Source organism: Sus scrofa, chromosome 11 (genome assembly GCF_054392235.1).
Source record: "Sus scrofa isolate SSC_HxYL_T2T_F1_AM1 chromosome 11, Sscrofa_HxYL_maternal_Yorkshire_Landrace_v2.0, whole genome shotgun sequence".
NCBI classification, from domain to species: domain Eukaryota; kingdom Metazoa; phylum Chordata; class Mammalia; order Artiodactyla; family Suidae; genus Sus; species Sus scrofa.
The window spans coordinates 75,547,030-75,566,341 of NC_139393.1; the positions used below are offsets into that span (position 1 = coordinate 75,547,030).

Here is a 19,312-nt window from a genome sequence, read left to right on the forward strand (position 1 = left end):
ATCACTAATCTTCTGGTGTTAATGTTACCAAGGCCTTTTTTAAAAATTGCTGATAATATAATATAATATGATATAATGTAATAATCAATATGATTAGAAATTTCTCTTTCATTGTCCGTACCCATATTGCATCACTTACGAATTCCAGTTTAGGTTTTTTAAAGTTAGCCCCAGAACTCAGCAAAGCAATCAGATTGTGTGTCATCTTGAATTTTAACATTTTTCCAAACATCCTATAAATGTTACACTCACATCTATTTTGACAGCAGGTTTGAAGTCATCTTTTTTTTTTTACTTTGTTATTATAGTTGATTTACAATGTTCTGTCAACTTCTGCTGTAGAGCAAAGTGCCCCAGTTATACATATATATACATTCTTTTTCTCACATTATGTTTATCATGTTCCATCACAAGTGATTAGATACAGGTCCCTGTGCTATACAGCAGGATCTCATTGTTTATCCACTCCAAATGCAATAGTTTGCATCTACTAACCCCAAACTCCCAGTCCATCCCACTCCCTCCCCCTCCCCCTTGGTAACCACAAGTTTGTTCTCCAAGTCCATGAGTTTGTTTCTTTTCTATAGACAGGTTCATTTGTGCCGTATATTAGACTCTAGATAAAAGTGGTATCATGTGGCATTTGTCCTTCTCTTTCTGACTTACTTCACTTCATATGAGAGTCTCTAGTTCCATCCATGTTGCTGGCAGTGGCATTATTTTGTTCTTTTTATGGCTGAGTAGTATGCCATTGTGTACATGTACCACATTTTCTAATCCATTCATCTGTCAATGGACATTTAGGTTGTTTCCATGCCTTGGCTCTTGTGAATAGTGCTGCAGTGAACACTTGGATGAATGTGTCTTTTTCAATTAAAGTTTTGTCTGGATATATGCACAGGAATGGCATTGCTGGATCATATGGAACCATACAAATATTTTCTTAGGTCAGTCTCCAAAAGCAGTAGAAATAAAAACAAAAAGAAACCAATGGAACCTAATCAAATTTAAAAGCTTTTGCACAGCGAAGGAAACCATTAAAAAAACAAAACAAAACAAAACAAAAAAACCATCTATGGAATGGGAGGAAATAGTTTCAAACAATGCAACCAACAAGGGCTTCATCTCCAAAATATACAAACACCTCATACAACTCAACAGCAAAAAAAAACAAACAACCCAATTGAAAAATGGGCAGAAGACCTGAACAGGCATTTCTCCAAAGAAGACTTATGGAGGCCCACAGGGACGTGGAGAAATGGTCGCCCTTCCTAGTTGTTAGAGAAATGCACCTCAAACCACAGACACCAGTCAGAACGGCCATCGTTAATAAGTCCACAAATGACAAATGCTGGAGCGGGCGTGGAGGACCGGGAACCCTCCTGCACTGTCGGTGGGAATGTGAGCTGGTGCAGCCACTATGGAGAACAGTGTGGAGGGGCCTCAGAAGACTAAGTACAGCAAAAGTCGTCTTTATCAAACTCTCCAAAACATTCAACTTAGTTCTTATCGAAACACCTCTTCCTTTTTGTCCTTACACGTTTCACTTTACGTCATCATTTAATTTGGTAACAACTGAGGTGAGACGTTTTGAGCTCAAGCTCACGTTCCCCACGGAAGGTGCCTCTAGGGACCTGACCTCCACCTCCTTCCCGGTTCCTGAGTCGGCTGCTTTCACGAGCTCGGCGGCGGCAGGGCTGCTGCGGGAGCATCTGAGGAGAGGACCTCCGTTGCCGCGGGTCCCTCTGTCACGTCCCCACATGCGTGAGCAGAACCCTCTGTGAATGTAGAAGATGAGCACAGGGGTGCAACCAGAGAGATGACGAGTGGGCTCAGCGCAGGAGGCCGTGGAGCAAGCTGGGAAAATCATCTCTAGGCCGTGGATGGACAGGGCACTGCAGGAAGGCTGCCCCTTGAACTGGGTCATCAACTTGACCGAGCGAGAGAAAGCGTGGCCACCTGACCTGTGTACACTCGGCACTGCGGGCGTCCCCGCTCCTCCCACTGCTCCAGCCTCCACTTGGCCCTACGTTCTGGGGTCACCTGACCTTCTGGAAGGCTCGACCACAGGCTCACGCACAGCCCAAACACCACGCTCCCTTTAGCTGTAACATTTTCAGTTCTTGGAGGTGCCTAAGGAAGCTGATGGGAATACTAACATTTACTCTCTTTGGGCTTCTGTCATTCTGTCAGCAGATGGTAGGAGGTGTGAACTTTGAAGGGAGACCAGGATCCACGTGGTTTCCTTAAACCGGGCAGAGAGGAGAAGAACCTGACGTCAGTTTGCCGAGGCTGCCGTAAGGAAGCCGGCAGACTGGACGGCCTCATTTCCTCCCAGCTCTGGAGGTTAGAAGTCTGAGGTCAAGGTGTTGGCAGGGTTGGTTTCCTCTGAAGCCCCTCTCCTTGGCTGGGACGTGGCCACCTTCTCAGCTTCACCTGGTCTTCCCTCTGTGGGCCCCCGTGTCCTCATTCCCTCTTGGGTTTTTTTTTTTGTTTGTTTCGTTTTTTGTTTTTTTGCTTTTCCTTTGTTTTGACCGCACCTGCAGCATGTGGACGTTCCCAGGCCAGGGATCGAACCCATGCCACAGCAGAGACCTGAGCCACTGCAGTGACAACACTGGATCCTTACTTCACCCTCTGAGCCACACAGGAACTCCCTGCTCTCTTCTCAGAAAGACAGCAGTCCTAGTGGATTGGGACCTGATGACCTCATCTGAAAGACCGTCTCCAGATACAGCCCCATTCGGGGGACCGGGCATTAGGGCCTCAGCCCGTGAATGGGGTTGGGGCGCGATTCACCCAGTGACACATCCCGTGGGGCCGACGTGAAAGGACGCACCTGCTGGCAGAAGACACCTCCACGCCCTCCACGCGAGGATGCTCGCTGGGGCGGAAAGGCGGCAGGGCACTTTCCAGCCCGGGTAGAACTGGACCCACGGACCCGCAGGGCAGGAGGCCGGCCGTGTGAACAAGGCTGGTTCCCCAGACACCACCCTCGGGCCCCCTCAGCTGTGAGACAGGGATGGGCTGGCTTCCTGCCCGGCTCTGCCCACCGCACAGGGTGCCAGGGGAGCGTGGACCTGCTTCCTAAACTGTTACCACTGTATGTGCAGGATATTCTTTACGTGTCAGGATACTGACAACAAGCCGTGAACACGAATAGAAAAGACTTGGAAACAGTTCATACTGTGTGATCGCACTGGCTGAGCTCGGTCTGGAAGTGACCGGAAGAGAGTCGGGGTGGAGGACAGAGGCGCCACCCCTGCCCGCCCCCTCTCCTCCCCCAGAGTGTGTCTCAGAGCAGCAGCTGCCCCCGGATGGCACCGCCCCATCTCCTGCCTGCGCCTCTGTCATCAGCGGCCCCTCTTCTCTGGTCTTTCCCCTCAAGATTCCAACCATTGCAAGTTCTCTCTGGGTGAAAAAGCCCCATCCCCACCCCCATCCCCTCTGCCTCCTTCTCCAAACACATGGGGACCCCTGCTGTGGCCAGCTCCTCAGCCCCCCAACATCTGGCTTCTGTCCCCAAACGCAAGGCCCCTCCTCAGACCGCTTGGCCCTCTCCCTCGTGCGCTCCTCGCCCTGGGCTTTTGCACCTTGGCCTCCGTAGCCAGTTCCTGAGATGGTAAAAGACCCTGATTGCGCTGTCCGAGTGCCAACCTCCCACCCTGGGCCCTGAGCATCTGCACCTCCTCTATCAGACTCACATTCCAGGCCGCTGTCCACGGGCACCGGGCACCGCGGGGCCAAGAAGCAGGCCGGGGAAACAGCCCCCGCGGCGACCCTCACCAGCCAGTCCTCAGCCTGCCCTGCCTTTCCCGAGAGACCCACGGGAAAAGCTCCTGCCCACGTTCGCCCCCTCCCTCTGCCCCGGGACCCCCCCTCCCCTGCTGCTCCCCTGCGTGGCCCCGCTGCCCCTCCTCTTGGGAACTGCAAGTGGCAAGCCAGCTTTTTGGGGGTTTTTTGGGGTTGTTTTTTTTTGGCCTTACCCGAAACACGTGGAAGTTCCTTGGCCAGGATCAAAACCCACACCACAGCTGCAACAATGCCAGATCCCTAACCTGCTGCACCGCAAGGGAACTCCCAAACCAGCTTTTAAGGGCAGAGGAACCAGGGCGTCCCTGTCGTGAGGGATGTGTGTGGCCAGTCCTGAGCCTGGCTGCCCTCAACCCCCGCACCTCCAGAGGGACTTCATCTCTGTGCCTGTCCCGCGTGCTGTCCCTTGGCGAAGTGAGAAGGAAAACCGTAGTGAAAGCTGGGCAGTGGTTGACTTGCGGCCTGTGGTTATGCCGAGGAAGAGGACTTCTCAGTGGGCACGTGCTTTCTGGAGAAAGCCAAGCGCCTGCAGGAGCATTTGGGCACCTACGAACGACATTTATGAAACTCTCTGCTCTTCCTCCTGAAAATGTCAAGTGACTAAAATTCTTAGAAGTCGTCATGAGACCTTCCACCCAAGGGTAGAATCTCCCGGACGCCTCGCTGCTTGCCCACGCCCCAGGATTGGGACTCGGGGACCTCGCTATAGAGCCCCGACCTACAGGGCCCCCTGGGCCTGTGCCTTCCTCTGGACGAAGCTCCCACACGCAGGGGAGGGGACCCTCCCAGGGGGTCGCTCTGACGGTTCCACCTGAACATGGGAGTATTTCGACTGGACCTGAAAAACAAACCGTGACCGTGGCTTTATTTTTTACCCACCTAGCATTTAAGGCAGACCCTTTACGCCTCCCTCCAAGTCTCACCTTGGCCGTGGGGCTCTGATGTGGTTACAGGGGCTCAGAGCCGGGAGGGCTCAGGGGATAGGGTGAGACTCAGAAGAGTGTCTGGAAAGAGGGGGTGCTCAGAAAGGGCGGGTGTGATGAGTTGGACTTTCGTCACCCCCACACGCTAGGGTGACACCCTTACCCCCGATACCTGTGTGCATGGCCTTAATGGGAGAGGGTCTTCGCAGGTGTGGTCAAGTTCAGGTGAGGTCACTAGGGTGGGCCTAATCCAGGATGACCAGGTCCTTAGGAAGAGAAGAAAATGCCACCTGGAGAGTTCCCACTGTGGCGCAGTGATAACAAACAAGACTAGTATCCTGAGGACATGGGTTCAATCCCAGGCTCAGCTCAGTGGGTTAAGGATCCAGTGTTGACATGAGCTGTGATGTAGGCCAGCAGCTGCAGCTGCAGTTCAGCCCCTAGCCAGGGAACCTCCATATGCTGCAGGTGCGGCCCAAAAAAAAAAGAAAAAAAGAAAAAGAAAATGCCACGTGACAATGGAGACACACGAGGAGAACATCAGGCGAAGATGGAGGCAGAGGTCAGGATGGTGCCCTAAGCCGGAGAATGCTGCCAGTCGCCGGGAGCTAGGAGAGGCGTGGGCCGAGTTCTCCCTCACAGCCTCAGGAGGAACCAGCCCCAGGATGCCTTGATTTTGAACTTTTAGCCTCCCGGACTGTGGGAGTCCATTATTGTTTTAAGTCACCCAGTTGATGGTACTTTATTACAGCAGCCCCAGCAAACCCCTCCAGTGGGCAGGAGAGAGGCTGGCACATCTCCAAGGAGGACCGGTGCTGTTCAGGCCTGAGCAGGATGACCCAGAGGGCTTGTTAAGACACTGAGGCCAGGCTCCCCCCGCCACACGCACACACAGCAGCTGGTTCAGCAGGTCTGGGCTGCAGCCCAAAGATGGGCATTTTCTTTCTTTCTTTCTTTCTTTTTTTTTTTTTTTTTTGTCCTTTTAGGGCTGCACCCAGGGCATATGGAGGGTCCCAGGCTAGGGGTCGAATCGGAGCTGTAGCCGCCGGCCTACACCACAACCACAGCAACGCCAGATCCAAGCCACATCTGCGACCTACACCACAGCTCACGGCAGCACCAGATCCTTAACCCACTGAGCGAGGCCAGAGATCAAACCCACAACTTCATGGTTCCTAGTCGGATTTGTTTCCACTGCGCCACGACAGGAACTCCGGATGTGCATTTCTAACAAGTCTCCAGGTGGTGCTGATGCTACTGGTCCAGGAACCACACGTTGAGAACCACTGCTCTAGAGGCCTGGGTGTGGACTGAACCCTGGGACCTTGTGGTCCCGGTAATGATGACGTGCATCTCCCTGTTGAAATTGTGAGATGCAGGAGTTCCCGTCGTGGCGCAGTGGTTAAAGAAACCAACTAGGAACCATGAGGTTCCAGGTTCGGTCCCTGCCCTTGCTTAGTGGGTTAGCGATCTGGTGTTGCCGTGAGCTGTGGTGTAGGTTGCAGACGCGGCTCGGATCCTGCGTTGCTGTGGCTCTGGCGTAGGCCAGCGGCTACAGCTCTGATTCGACCCCTAGCCTGGGAACCTCCATATGCCACGGGAGCAGCCCAAAGAAATAGCAAAAAGACAAAAAATAATAAAAAAATAAAAAATAAATAAATTGTGAGATGCAGGAAGCCCATCACCCGGAGCAGAAGAGGGTCACTGTAGGCTAGAGGCCGGGATGACCTCAAGGAGGGCCCGTCTGAAGCTTGAGGGCTGGGGAGACGCGGGGAGCGAGGGGCTGATGAGGTCTGGGGATGGGGGGTGGCCGTGAGGACAGTGAACAGGTCGGGCTGAGACAGACGCCACACCCGCCCTGGCGCTCCCCACACTTCGGCAGGGAAACGGGTGTTTTATTTCACAAAACTCGAAACTGCCCAGGTCGAAATGCTCTGTGCTTTGCTGTGAACACAAGCAGGTGCCGTGAAAGGGTTCTTTGCTCGAATGTAAACAACACTCCCCTGACACGCACAAGACACGTGAAAAGCCCAGGTCCGCGTTCCTACCTTCTTCCTCCGCAACCCTGTCCCCGCGCACACGGGAGGGTCACGCGTCGCCCCCGCACCAGATCCAGACTTTTCCTACGAAAGCAAACACCCTGTCCATCCCCCCAACCTCCCACCCCAACCCCAGAGGCGGCCCCAGGGCAACAACTTGGAGCGCATCCTCCCCGCGTTCTCTGACTTTCTCAGGAAAACTCTGGCATTTTTGTACATGGTAACTCTAAGCTCCTGGAAATTTCCCTGTGGAGGCAGGAGCATGTTCGCTCTCCACACCAGCTTGCCGCCCCACGTTGGAAACCTAGTCTCAGTTGCGGGTCTGGGGCTCAGCCAAGCCCCAGTCTTGTCTGCATTTGCTGTGAAAATATTCTTTTCTTGGAAGAAACGGCACAGCCCTCCAAGGCCAAGGATGCAGGGCGTCTCTTAGGCCCCAGCAGAGGTGGATTCACTGTGGAGCTGATGAGTTCACGTTTCTGGGCTCCTCACTTGGCATCCAAGACCTTGGACCTGATTTTGCCTCTATTGTCTTTTATCCTTTTTCTTAAAGAACCCACCCTCGAAAGTATATAAGCTTCAGGCCCCCAAACCCAGCCAGCCAGCCTGGGATCCAGTCTTAAAGCCCATGACCTATTAGACCTCGTTCTCCTCTAAGGGAGCAGAGCCCCCCGTCTGGTTGACACTTCCTGTTTCTGAGGAATTTTTCCCCAGGGAGGGAGAGGAGGAGGACGCTGAGGCTTTGAGTTTCAAAATGCCGAGGAGCCGTTTCCTGTACCGCGTGGATGCAAAGGAATAGATGACGGGGTCGATGCCGCAGTTCAAGTTCATGATGCACACGGTGAGCTGGAGGCACAGCTTGAAAGCCCTCTGCTCGGGGCAGGTTGGCCGGCGGAGCAGCTTCCTCACCATGAACTGGATGACGTTGAGGTGATAGGGGACGAAGCACACAGCCACGGCCACCAGCACCACCAGCGTGAGCAGGCAGGCCCGGCGGTAGTGCCGCTTCCCGCTCGTCAGAGGGCTGTCCTGCGCCGTCCGGCACAGCTTCAAGGTGACCTTCAGGTAGCAGAAGAGGAGGATGCCCGCCGGCCCACAGAAGCTCACGGCCGAGGTCCCCAGGACCAGGACGGGCAGCCCGAGCACCGGCTCCACGCTCTCGAACTCCATGCAGGTCAGCCTGCCGGCCACCCGCTTGCTCATGGGGATCAAGAGCAGGGGCGCCGTCTGCAGGGACGCCAGGGCCCAGACAGCCACGCAGGCCAGCCTGGCCCGCCCGGGCTCGCGGGGCCGGGGACACGGGCGGGCGCGGGCCACAGCCAGGGACCGGTCCACGCTCACGCATGTCATCAGGTAGATCCCCGAGTAGGTGTTCAGGTAGAGGATGAGGGCCGTCAGCCTGCAGAAGGCGCCCCCAAAAGGCCAGCTGAAGTCCAGCATGTAATAGACGATCTTTCCGGGCAGGGCCAGGGTGAACAGGAGGTCGGACACCGCCAGGTGGACCAAGTAGATGCCCGTTGAGTTGATCTTCTTGCCCTTCTGATAGGCAAGGCAAAGGGCAAGGATGTTTCCCAGGGCGCTGAAGACCAGGAGGGCTGCGTAGAACAGAGAGAGCGCCACGCTGACCGCCCGGGGTGGGTGGTGAGAGAGGCAGGAGTTGGCCTGGTGGACGAGAGGGTCAGCCGTGCTGGAGGCCGGGGCGTAGAGGTCCTTGGGAGACAAAGAAATTAAAATGTAATATTGCATCTGGGGGGGGAGTTCTGCTTCCATATAGTAATCATAATTTACTGAAGCCGCATGCACATGAAAAGCATAGCTCTTTTTTTTTTTTTTTTTTTTTTTTTTTCGGTATTTTTAGGGCCACACTCGCGGCATATGGAAGTTCCCAGGCTAGGGGTCAAATCGGAGCTGCAGCTGCCAGCCTACACCACAACCACAGCAATGCAGGATCCAAGCCTCATCTGCAACCTACACCACAGCTCATGGCAAGGCCAGATCCTTAATCCACTGAGCAAGACCAGGAATCGAACCCACATCCTCATGGATGCTCGTCAGGTTCGTTACCGCTGAGCCATGACAGGAACACCACATAGCTCTTTTCAAGAAAACTTTTGGCTAAAGCGTAACGTACTATTCCAGCATTGTTTCTGTGTAAAAGAGAATCTCTCCCCAGATTATCAGCTTAAAATATGTATTTACTATCTTCATGGTCAGGGTTTGAATAGAACATAGTGGGAATGGCTTTTTCTGCCCCCCGACATTGGGGGCCTCAGCGGGGAAGAATCCGTCTTTGAGGGTCGCTCACAGGAGAGGCTGGGACCCTCTGGAGGTGGTTCTGCTCGAACGAGTGGTGGTCGATGCTGGCTTTTAGCCGAAGCCTCACCTGGGGCTAAAGCCCCTTCCTGAGGGTGCCTCACGGGGTGGGGGCTTCCTCACAGCATGACGGCCTGAAAGGAACTCGATTTCTTACACAGCAGCTTGCGGCTCCACAGTCAAGTGTCTCGGGAACTAGGTGGAAGCTCCACGTCCTTCATGTTCTGTATTCGGATGCTTTGACACCTTGGGGCCTGGCTGGCCCTGGGGGGACGGCCCTTCCCTGGCTTAGCCAGTTCCTTGAGTGCACTTTTCCAATGCAAACCAACCATTCCAGGGTCACACCCCAGCCACCTCCTGTTTTAGGCTCTTACGTTCTGGGCTGCTCTCCACCTGCCCTGATCACCCCAGAGCCAGGTACCAGGGGCGGCCCCTCTGTCCAGAGCCCCCTGAGATGATGCAGCCTAGCCAGTCTTAAGCCTGCTTGCCTTGCCTGCCCCATTCCCTCCCACAGAAACCACAGTAAAGGCTCCTCTCCCTCCATCTCCCAACAGACCCCAGCGCTTCCCCTGTCACCCCCGTGACGTGGCCTGCCCTCTCTTCTTGGCATCAACAAGTTATCTTTTTCAGTAGCAATCAGCTGCTGATCTGTTGGCGTTACTGACTGTCAGATTTTCTACTAACACACCATATTTAAAAACATTGCATCGGAGCCTATTGTGGCTCAGTGGGTTAAGAACATGACATAGTATCCACGAGGATACAGGTTCGATCCCCGGCCTTTCTCAGTTGGTTAAGGATCTGGTGTTGCCACAGGCAGCATTGTAAGTCCCAGACGTGGCTCAGATCTGGTGTTGCTGTGGCTGTGATGTAGGCCTGCAGCTGCAGGTCCAATTCGACCCTTGGCCTGGGATGCTCCATATGCCGCAGGTGCGGCCATACATTGAAACAACAGCAATACTGCCTCACCTTTTCTCAGCTAGCCTCGGAAGGGTGGCATCATCGTTTCCGCCACCTTCTATCCATTACAAGCGAGTCACAGCCCACCCAGAATCAAGAGGGGACATAGCCCCTCCCTCTCCATAGGAGGAATGTCAAGGAATTTGCAACCGTGTGAAATTCACAACCCACACACATGCAAGGATGGGTACAAATCATAAAAGTACAGCTTGACCATTTCTGCCGAGTGGACGCATCTGTGTGATTAGCACCCAGATCAGGAACTACCTCACGAGCGCCCCCACCCCATCTCTACCTCCACTCAAGGGCAACTGCCCTAACTTCTAAAATCACAGCCCATCGTGCCTGCTTCTGAACTTTGAGTCTGTGAAATCACACGCTCTGTGCCTGTGCCCTCTTACACCTAGAGCTCCTTGGGGTCAGCGTCAGTTTGTGAGGTTCACCCGCTGTGGGGTGTGGCTGTGGTTCACTCCTGCTCATTGCTGTGTGGCGGGCCGCTGTATGACGGCTAGATACAGCCGTCCTACAGTTAATGAACGTTTCTGCCATTGTTATATCAGGTTCAGCTACGCATGCACCTTCCTGTGTCTTTGGTGACACAGAAGTGTACATTTTGCTGAGTACATAGGTAGGAGTGGGGCTGGTGAGTCGCAGGTGGTTTCGTTTTAGTAGGCCCTGTCTACCCCATGCTCTCCGTGCAGCAGGTGCAGCCAGGGTGACAGTCCAGGTGATGAACATGTGAGCCCTGAGCCATACCTCAGGTGTGTAGCTTATCCAAGGGCCGCGGCAGCTCCTCGAACCCAGACCAGAGATCCAGGTGGAGATGCTGAACTTGTACACTCAGGCGCTGGCCTGCAGGGCACCAGCTCCATAAGCCCCCAACCCTCACTTGAGTCAGAACACAGCTTTCTGTCCCCTCCTTTACTGATTGGAGGTTGGCTGGAAAGGAGCCTGCTGTAGATTGTGCCTCATACCATCCAAGGCATAGGAAGCTCTGTCCAGCATCTACAGATGGAGAAGGGGCAGCTTTCAAATGGGAAGTAAGAGGAGCCAGGCTGGCGGTAGATAGAGAAGCCCTGAAAAGCCCTTCAAACCTCAGGATGATGGGTGGATGAATGGATGGATGATAGATAGATATGCAGTTAGGTAGCTAGGGAAATAGATGGTAGATAAAAGATAGATAGATAGATAGATGATACAGATAATAGCGATTAGATAATATAGAGATGATTAGGTAGATAGACTGTAGATAAAGTCAGATTCCCTAAAAAATGACTTAGAAACATTTTAAGTTTTATCAAGACATTCTCCAGAGCTATGCCGGCTACTGGCTACAGTCAGAAGATGCAAAAGAATCGAGTCTTCACCGCCTGGAGGTTATGCTCTGGTTGACAAGATAAACAGTGCAGGTGAAAACCTGCTAAATAGAGAAGCCATTACCAGCACTCTTTATACTTTGCTTTCTTCTAAGCTTGACTGGTAAAATACCAGTAAATAATCAATACATTGGAACCCATGTAATCCCTCTTCTGCTATTTTGTTTTATGTTGTTCTACTTACAAGTGAGAGATGCAAACTACTACGTTTAGGATGGACAAGCAAGGAGGTCCTCTGTGCAGCACAGGGAACCACACCCACAGCCAATCTCTTGGGATAGGACATGGAGGAAGATAATATCAGAAAAGGAATGTGCAGCAGAAATTGGCACAAAATTGTACATCAACGACACTTTAATTTTTTAAAATTGTTGGGTTTTAAAACCTAAAAAAAAAAAAAAGTAGACTCCCGCAAGAGGGCTGTTTTTCTAGCATCCCAAGCCCTTCAGTGCGTAAAAAGGCGTGTGCGTCTGGACCGGCGCTGAAGGAGCCGCCTTCGCCGGGCTGGAGGACCAAAGTGAAAAGGTGGCTCACCTGTTCCCACTTCTGTCCCTGAGCCGCCTCCAGGGAGGGGAGGGGGGGAGGGAGGGTCTCTGGAGCACTGCGCATGCCCAGCTCAGGAGTTAGGAAGGGACTGACCCTCCAGAGAAAGGACCGCTTCCCTTCTCGCCTCCCAGCCCAGGGCTCTGACCCCCATGCTTCCCAAAGCCCTTGCCTCTGAGTCCCCGAGCCCAGAGGTCTTTGGAGAAACAGCCCCAGGATAGCCTCCTGCCTGCCCGCCCTCTCACACATCCACTTACACACACACACACACACACACACACACACGTGGTCACACACCCTCTCACACACCCATGTGCCATGTGGCCTGGGCACCAGGCCTGGGATTCCCCAGAGGTGCTGCCAGCCCCGAATGAGAGGGAAGGCTCTTCTTCACCCTTTTCTTCCCAGAACAATCCGGTCCTCAGGCCGCACTCACAGAGCAGTTGCAATCACAGAGCAGTAATGGGGAACCCCTCCTTGTCTGCTGGGGACTCACTGGGCATGAGAACAGGACTGGTCCCTAGAGAGACGCCCCCTCAGGCAGGCATAACCCCAGGGCCCCACTCAGTGCCACCTCCTCCCGAATCCTCCAGCCGCTGCAGCGTCCACCGCCCTTCCACGCTTGTGCAGCATCTGAGGGCCACTGGCAGGTCCCTTCTCCCCTGACTCACTCCTCGGCTGGGCCCCTGCAACCTCAGCAACCCTGGCCCGTGAGCCTCTTCTTCCCTTTTTGGTATTTGGCACAAAAACAAGCTCCCTGGACGGTGGGTGCCGCTGGAAGCCCCGCAATGCCCCTTCCCGGGGCACCCACTGAGAAGTCACAGCCACCCCCGAGGGCTGGGTGAATGCTGTCACAGCTCTGAGTCTGGGGATAGGACCCGAACTAAGAGTGGTCAAGAGAGGGGCCCTAACGCCTCCGACCTGCTGGCCTGTCCTCCCTCCCCCTGCTCACTGAGGCAGGTACGAAACTTGGGACGAACATCCTGCCCACTGCGGGCACGAGCTGCCCAGGGCCTGGCCCGTCGGTCTGTGCCCCGTGGGCTCTGGCCCACACCTGCCCAAGGTGCGCTCCCCAGCCCTTAGGTGGGGTCATCCCCATCCCGGGGTCCCCGCCACAAGCACAGAGCATCACATTTCTCCAGGTCATGTCCCACTGCGGGTCTCGCAGAAGAGCGGAATTTCCATCCCAAAATGCAGCTCTTCGTTCGGCCTAAGGATTGTTTTAAGCTGATTATTTTCAAGAAACCACAGGCCCAGGAGAAGCTCTGAAAACCAAGTGAAGTTACCCTTGGTAGAAGGCATTTCGATCTGGACGTGTCTCCCTTGCTGGACCCAAGATCTAGCAACTCTAGCAGGTGCAGAGGCGACAACCTGGACGTGCAGAGCTACCGGCGCTGTTTGCTGTGCTCTTTTCCTGGTCCCTCTCCCACCCCCACGGCCCCCACCGCGTCTTTAGCGGAAGGAGCACTCGTGGGGATGGCTCCAGCCATTTCGGCAAGTTACTCGGCTTCCCTGGCTCGTTCCCAGGCTACATGTTATTAAGCTTTTCTTTGTTTTTCTCCTGTGAAGCTGTCTGTTGTCAACTCAGTGATCAGGCCAGCCAAAGAAGCCAGAAGGGGCGAAGGGACATGTGCCCGCCCCTGCAGTCTTTTCCGTCTTAACACGAAGTGACCGCCACATCTCCCACTCACTGGAGTATCTACCTCTCAAGACTCACCCAGCTGTGATTGTGGAGGCCAAGGTGTGCTCCCGTTAAGGGCTTATCACCTAGCACAGCCATGCCGAGGAGAGAGATCAGAAGGGCATCCAGAGGGTTCTAAGGATTACACCCCTGGGTCCGGCCCAAGGAAGGCAGCCCGGTCCTAGCAGCGGTGTCCCTCTGTGTCGTGAGGCTGATGCAGGCCTTGGGTCCTTCTGCCCAGTCAGGAAACGGTGGGGGGTGCTGAGGACTGGGCAGGGATGCTCCACCTGCTGCAGAAAGAGGGTGTGTGAGGCACAGCTGCCACCTGTGCCTTTCTCTCTGAGCCCCGCGGGCCGCCCTCTCCCCTGCTCGGCCAGCCTCACCCGGTCGCTTACCTCGTTTCCCAAGGGTGACACGCAGGGCGCCTGGCAGGGCCTCGTCCCTTGGCCAGGTGCATTCCCAGGTGGCCCCGAGCGCGCACCCCTCAACAGGAATTGAATCAGTTCCCGCACTGGACTCCACACTCTCTTCCCTTCGCCCAGCCCTGCTGCAAAAAAAAGAAGAAGAAAAGGCAAAGAAACCACCCAGGGTATCAGCCAAAGTGATCTCCCTGCCACAGGACCAGCTGCCTCAGCCACAAGGCCTCCCGTGGGGGCCTGGCCTCTGCTCTCCCAAGAAGGAGCGAGTGGGGGGGAAGCGGCTCTAGGAACCAGGGTCCCTTCTGTGCCATTTCTCTGCCCCCGCGTCAGACCCTAGCTGTGACGACACCCCAGCCAGGAACTTCAAAAGCAGCCAAAAACCCGGGGGCGAGGAGCAAAGCAAAGCAAGACGTGCCTGCCAAATCTGGGGACCCTGCCAAGCCCAGGCTGGGGGGACCGGGGAGCGAGGGGAGATGCAGCCCGGCTCGGGGTGTCCTGGGTCTGTGGTCCAGGCAACAGGCGCCTGGAAGCCCGTTCACAGCCCTGATGCGAGGGCTGCTCTCGGCAGGGGCCAGGTGGGCTGGACGGCAAATGACGCCAAGGTGTCTGCAGCTGCCTCCAGCCACCACTTTCCTCTTCTCATTTCCCTGTCGTCCTGGGGCTGTGAGTGTGTGCTTCCTTCTGAGCTGTCTCCAGCACCCAGAGAAGCCACTTCGGTGAGCAGCCAGGCCAGAGACGCTCTCGGCCCCCGAGCTCTGTGTGTCTGGCAAGGCCTCGCTCCTGCCTCGGTCACCCCAGTGCAGAATGTGGGTTACACACTCCCCTAACTGGCCTCCCACTGACAGGGCCCCCAATGTTCCCTTGTGTGCACTGGGCCCCGAAAAACACCCCCTAAAGCTGCAGATCTGTTGGAGAGAATTTAAGTAAAGAAGCCCTGTCTTCCCTGCAACCTTGACCATAAACTTCCCTCCCACAGCCCAGAAGAACGAATGCAATTTCTGCAGGTGCCTGACTTCGACCCTAGAAGAACCTTCATCTGTGTCCTCCAGGCGTTCAGGATTCTCCCTCAGAAAGGAGAGGCCTAGAGGCCCAAGAAGTGCAAGACGCTATAGGATCCTCCCGCACTGGTCATTCGTGGTTCACCAAGAATTTACTGAGCACCAACTTCGAGCTAGGAGGGCGTGCGTGCATGCGTGCTTGCGTGCGTGCGTGTGTGTGTGTGTGTGTGTGTGTGTGCAGGGGGAAGGGAAAACATTTTTCTTCTGCCCTCCTGGGCTTCGGGGCTGGGGCCCTGCCCATTAAACTGACAAAAGACAGATTAATGTAAGAAGAGGCGCCCCCATGTTATTTGGCATTCGTGTTCCCTTCCGCGTGGCCTGGGAGCCTTCACAGAAAAGACGTGAGGACCCCAAGGGCCCGGGCCCAGATCACACGCGCGCTGCTGCATGGTGGACACTAACAGACTGAGGAGACGGGGGCAGAGGGGTGGCGGTGTAGGGGGGAGGCCTGTCGGGCAGGTTTGCGGTGCACGTTCCTCTGCACGGCCCAGGGCTGCATCTCAAGCCCTCTCCGGCCATGAAGAGTTGCTCTCTTCCTGGTCTGGGGGCAAAATGCCCTCACAAAGGGAAATGTATGTCCTGCTTTTTTTAGCCAGATAGGCAGAGGGCGGAGATCTCTGTTTCTGCTATTTTTCTGAATGGCCTTCTGCTCAAAATAATCCTTTTGCCCAAGTAGCACATGTGGGTGGCATATTCGGGTCTCCATCATGGGGACGTGGGACTGGACAGCACTGGGCTGGCCCCATCATGTTCACAGCCACACAGCCGTGAGCCCCTTCACGCGACCTTGGCCTGGAACCTAGCAGATCCTTTATGATTTAGCATCTTGCCCGCTCATTTATGCCCTTGACCAAGGAGCAGCCCCCCACCCCCACCCCTGGCACCCACCACCCTGTGCCTATCACCTGGATTTCACCCTGTTTCTTGGGCAGGGCTGTTTCATCTCAACCAGCTGATGAGCTCTGCAGGGGTGGGTACTGCTCGGGTTCTTCTATCTTTAGGGGCTGCTACAGTGGAAGGTGTAGGAGGCATCACCTAGTCCATGGGGCGCCAGGATTCAGGAGGCCCGTGAACATGGGCAGGAGAACAATTACCTCTTGACTCCCACCAGGCTCTCAATGCAACGTGACTTTGCAGTGACGGATGAGGACGGCCTGACACAGCGGCATGAAGCACACCTGCGACTCTGTCCCTGACAGACGTCATGACTCCTCAGGTGATTTAGGTACTTTGAGATATAATGTATGCTCGTCACTGCTATGTAATTACGGCTGTTATCCCCATTTTACAGCTGAGGCGAATGAGGCTCCGAGAGGTTAAGCAGTTTGTCTAAGGCCACACAGCCCGTTGCATCAAAGATCCAGATGCACATTTTAATAGGTCCAGTGACCAGGAGTTTTGCAGCCAGGGCTGGAGGTGAAGGAGGTGGCCAAGGGGTAGTGTCATCCAGATCCGAAGGACAGAAAGACTCGGTGCCTGCTGATCCTGGGGAGGGTGGAGCCCCTGCAGCTGTGGCTGGTGACACCTGAGCCTGGCGACCCTCTGGGTGTTACCCTTAAAGCAGCTTCACAGGGCACTGATTTCTGATGTAATCTGTACCTGCCCAAGGAAAGCAGGCGTGGCGCCCCTATCTCATCTCTGTGGTTTGTTCATCTGTGTTCCATGAGCATCTGCAGCCCAGAGCGTAAGCAGAGAGGCACCATGTGGTTTAGTACCGGGTTCAGCCATTCCCCCGGGGGTGGGGGTGGGGGGCAGGGGTCTGGGAAGCTCATGCCTTTATCCCCCTTCTTTTAATGGCCACACCCAAGGCATATGGAAGTTCCCAGGCCAGGGATTGAACCCGAGCCACACCTGCTAACTATACCACAGCTGCAGCCACACGGGATCCTTAACCCACTGCGCTGGACCAGGGGTCAAAGCCATGCCTCCACAGGGACCTAAGCTACTGCAGTCGCATTCCTAAGCCAGTGCACCACAGCAGGAACTCCCTTATCCTTTTTTTTTCTTTTTTTCCCAAGTGATGGAGGAAGAAAAGGATTGGGCATGGGAACAGTGATATTTGTTTCTTCCTCGTTTTTAAAATCCATTTAATCGTTGATAGACTTCTATATTTATTCCCTCCACCGTGGTGACTGCCTTCACTCTGCTGAACTTCCTGAAGCAGCCAGGGACACCCCAGCATGGACAGAGAGCAGGAGGTGACCCGTATGGAGAGGCAGTCACAGGGGAGAGCGTGGGTTTAGGGTGCTGAGGGACCAGGCACTGGGGTCCCCCAGAGACAAATGCTGCGGATGCTGGGAGGAAGGAAATTTCCTCCATCCTTCTGTGTTCTTCTGGCTGGTCTAAGAGTTAAACTGACATGAGGCAGATGAACAGGAGAAAAATCACATTTTAATTCTTACCTACGGGAACCCCAGGTCCACGAGAGGTTCCGCCCCGGAAGGGTCACAGGAGGGCCACAGGCCACCCTGTGCTGAGGGAGGGGCGGGGGCCAGGGGCTCCCGAGGACAGGAGGGCCACTGGCAGGACGATGGGAGGAGCGGATGACGGGGAAACAGATGTTGCCCTGACATGCAGCTGCGGCCACTTTGGTAACATTTCTCTTTGGTAATAACTTTCCTGGGAAAAATCCCCAATTTCGACTCTTCTGGGTAATTTGGGGAGAGCAGCGGTTTCCCTCGAACCCGCAGGGTCTCGATTCCCTTTAGCTCAAAATAATCCTCATGCGAAAGAGGCACATTTGGGGAGGCCTGTTCGGAACCCTGACAAGGATGGGAAACAATTTGCCAAACCTTTCCGGCCACAGCAGCAGAGGAAAGGAGAGAACGGGAGCCAGGCACTCGCGCCTTTTTTTTTTTTTTTTTTTTGGTCTTTTTAGGGGCCCCCCCTGCAGCATATGGAAGTTCCTGGGCTAGGGGTCGAGTCAGAGCTGAGGTTGCTGGCCACAGCCACACCAAATCCTTAACCCATTGAGCAAGGCCAGGGATCAAACCAGGATCCTCATGGATACTGGGTTCTTAACCCCTTGAGCCACAGGGGGAACTCCTGGGCACTGGCTCTTTGTGTCACTTTCACTCATATTTCACTGACCCATGGGTCACACCTAGATCTTTTGGGGGCAGGGAGGTGGATTCCTGCCGAGTGCGGGGGAGTAACCTCAGGAAACCAGAGACTCTCACAGACAGACTTTGTCGTCTCCCACCCAGGACTTGTGGGACCACCACCTGGAACACTGGGGTCAGGCTGACACATTCAAGCCCTTGAACCCCCTCCATCTCCTGGAGGCCACTGCCGTGGTCCAGGCCTCCCATCTCTCTCTCTCTCTCTCTCTTTTTTTTTTGTCTTTTTGCCATTTCTTGGGCTGCTCTCACAGCATATGGAGGTTCCCAGGCCAGGGGTCGAATCTAGATCCGAGCCGCGTCTGCGACCTATACCACAGCTCACGGCAACGCCAGATCCTTAACCCACTGAGCAAGGCCAGGGATCGAACCCACAACCTCATGGTTCCTAGTTGGATTCATTAACCACTGAGCCACGACGGGAACTCCAGGTCTCCCATCTCTCTCCAGGAAGACAGCCACAGCTTTCCTATGTCCCAGTCTTGGCTCTCAACCTTGACCCTCCAGTCCCCGCCATGTTCCCCATCCCCGTATGTGGCTGTTTGCAAAGTGCAATGGCCCTGCTTTTCCTTAGGGCCCGATCCCAATTCCCTGACCTGGAGTTAGCTGCTCCTTCTGCCGGGAATGCACTGCCCCCTCCCGTGTGTCCTGGTCCACTCCGCTTAACTCCTCCTCGCTCAAGACAGCTCTGGCACCATCTCCTCCAGGCAGCCTACCTTGACTGCCTCCACCCACCGCCTAAGCCAGACGCTTCTCCTCTGACCTCCCACAGCAGCCCGCCTGTCTCCATATCAGTGGACACGGCAAATGACCACCCTTGGTGGGATCGTGGGCCCCTGTGGGAAGTGACGAGCCCTCAGGCATAGTCTCTCGAGGGCCTGACACGGGGCTGGCATGGAAGAGGTGCTTGGTAAGTGATTACCAAACACAGGACCACTGGTGAGGTACTGCTGCCCCGGATCCTCCTGCCACAGCCGCTGCTGGCTCATCTTCCCATCATGTCCAAAGCCTTCTGCCTGCAAAGATTCATCGAGCCTAAGAGTTCCCGTTGTGGCACAATGGAAACGAATC

General features: G+C 54.9%; 2 protein-coding genes across 5 annotated transcripts in view; one reads left to right on the plus strand and one right to left on the minus strand.

The window, feature by feature from the left end:
• Positions 1 to 7,339: 7,339 nt before the first annotated feature.
• LOC110255849 (G-protein coupled receptor 183) lies at positions 7,340 to 8,518 on the minus strand. Its single transcript, XM_021065853.2, has one exon. The coding sequence runs from the start codon at positions 8,516 to 8,518 to the stop codon at positions 7,409 to 7,411; it is 1,110 nt and encodes a 369-aa protein (XP_020921512.2). The 3' UTR covers positions 7,340 to 7,408.
• Positions 8,519 to 15,040: 6,522 nt separating this feature from the next.
• The window catches only part of LOC110255850 (uncharacterized), a 65,960-nt gene continuing 61,688 nt past the window's right edge, over positions 15,041 to 19,312 (plus strand). For 2 of the 4 annotated variants that reach the window (XR_014819834.1, XR_014819835.1), the window contains exon 1: positions 15,041 to 16,347. Coding sequence is in view for 1 of the 4 variants with exons in the window: in XM_084982228.1 (XP_084838354.1) it covers positions 17,303 to 17,327 (25 nt within the window). In the remaining 3 variants the exon portion in view is untranslated. Of the gene's footprint in view, positions 16,348 to 17,223; positions 17,328 to 19,312 lie in introns of all 4 variants that reach the window. The other 2 variants (XM_084982228.1, XR_014819836.1) reach the window with 2 other exon arrangements.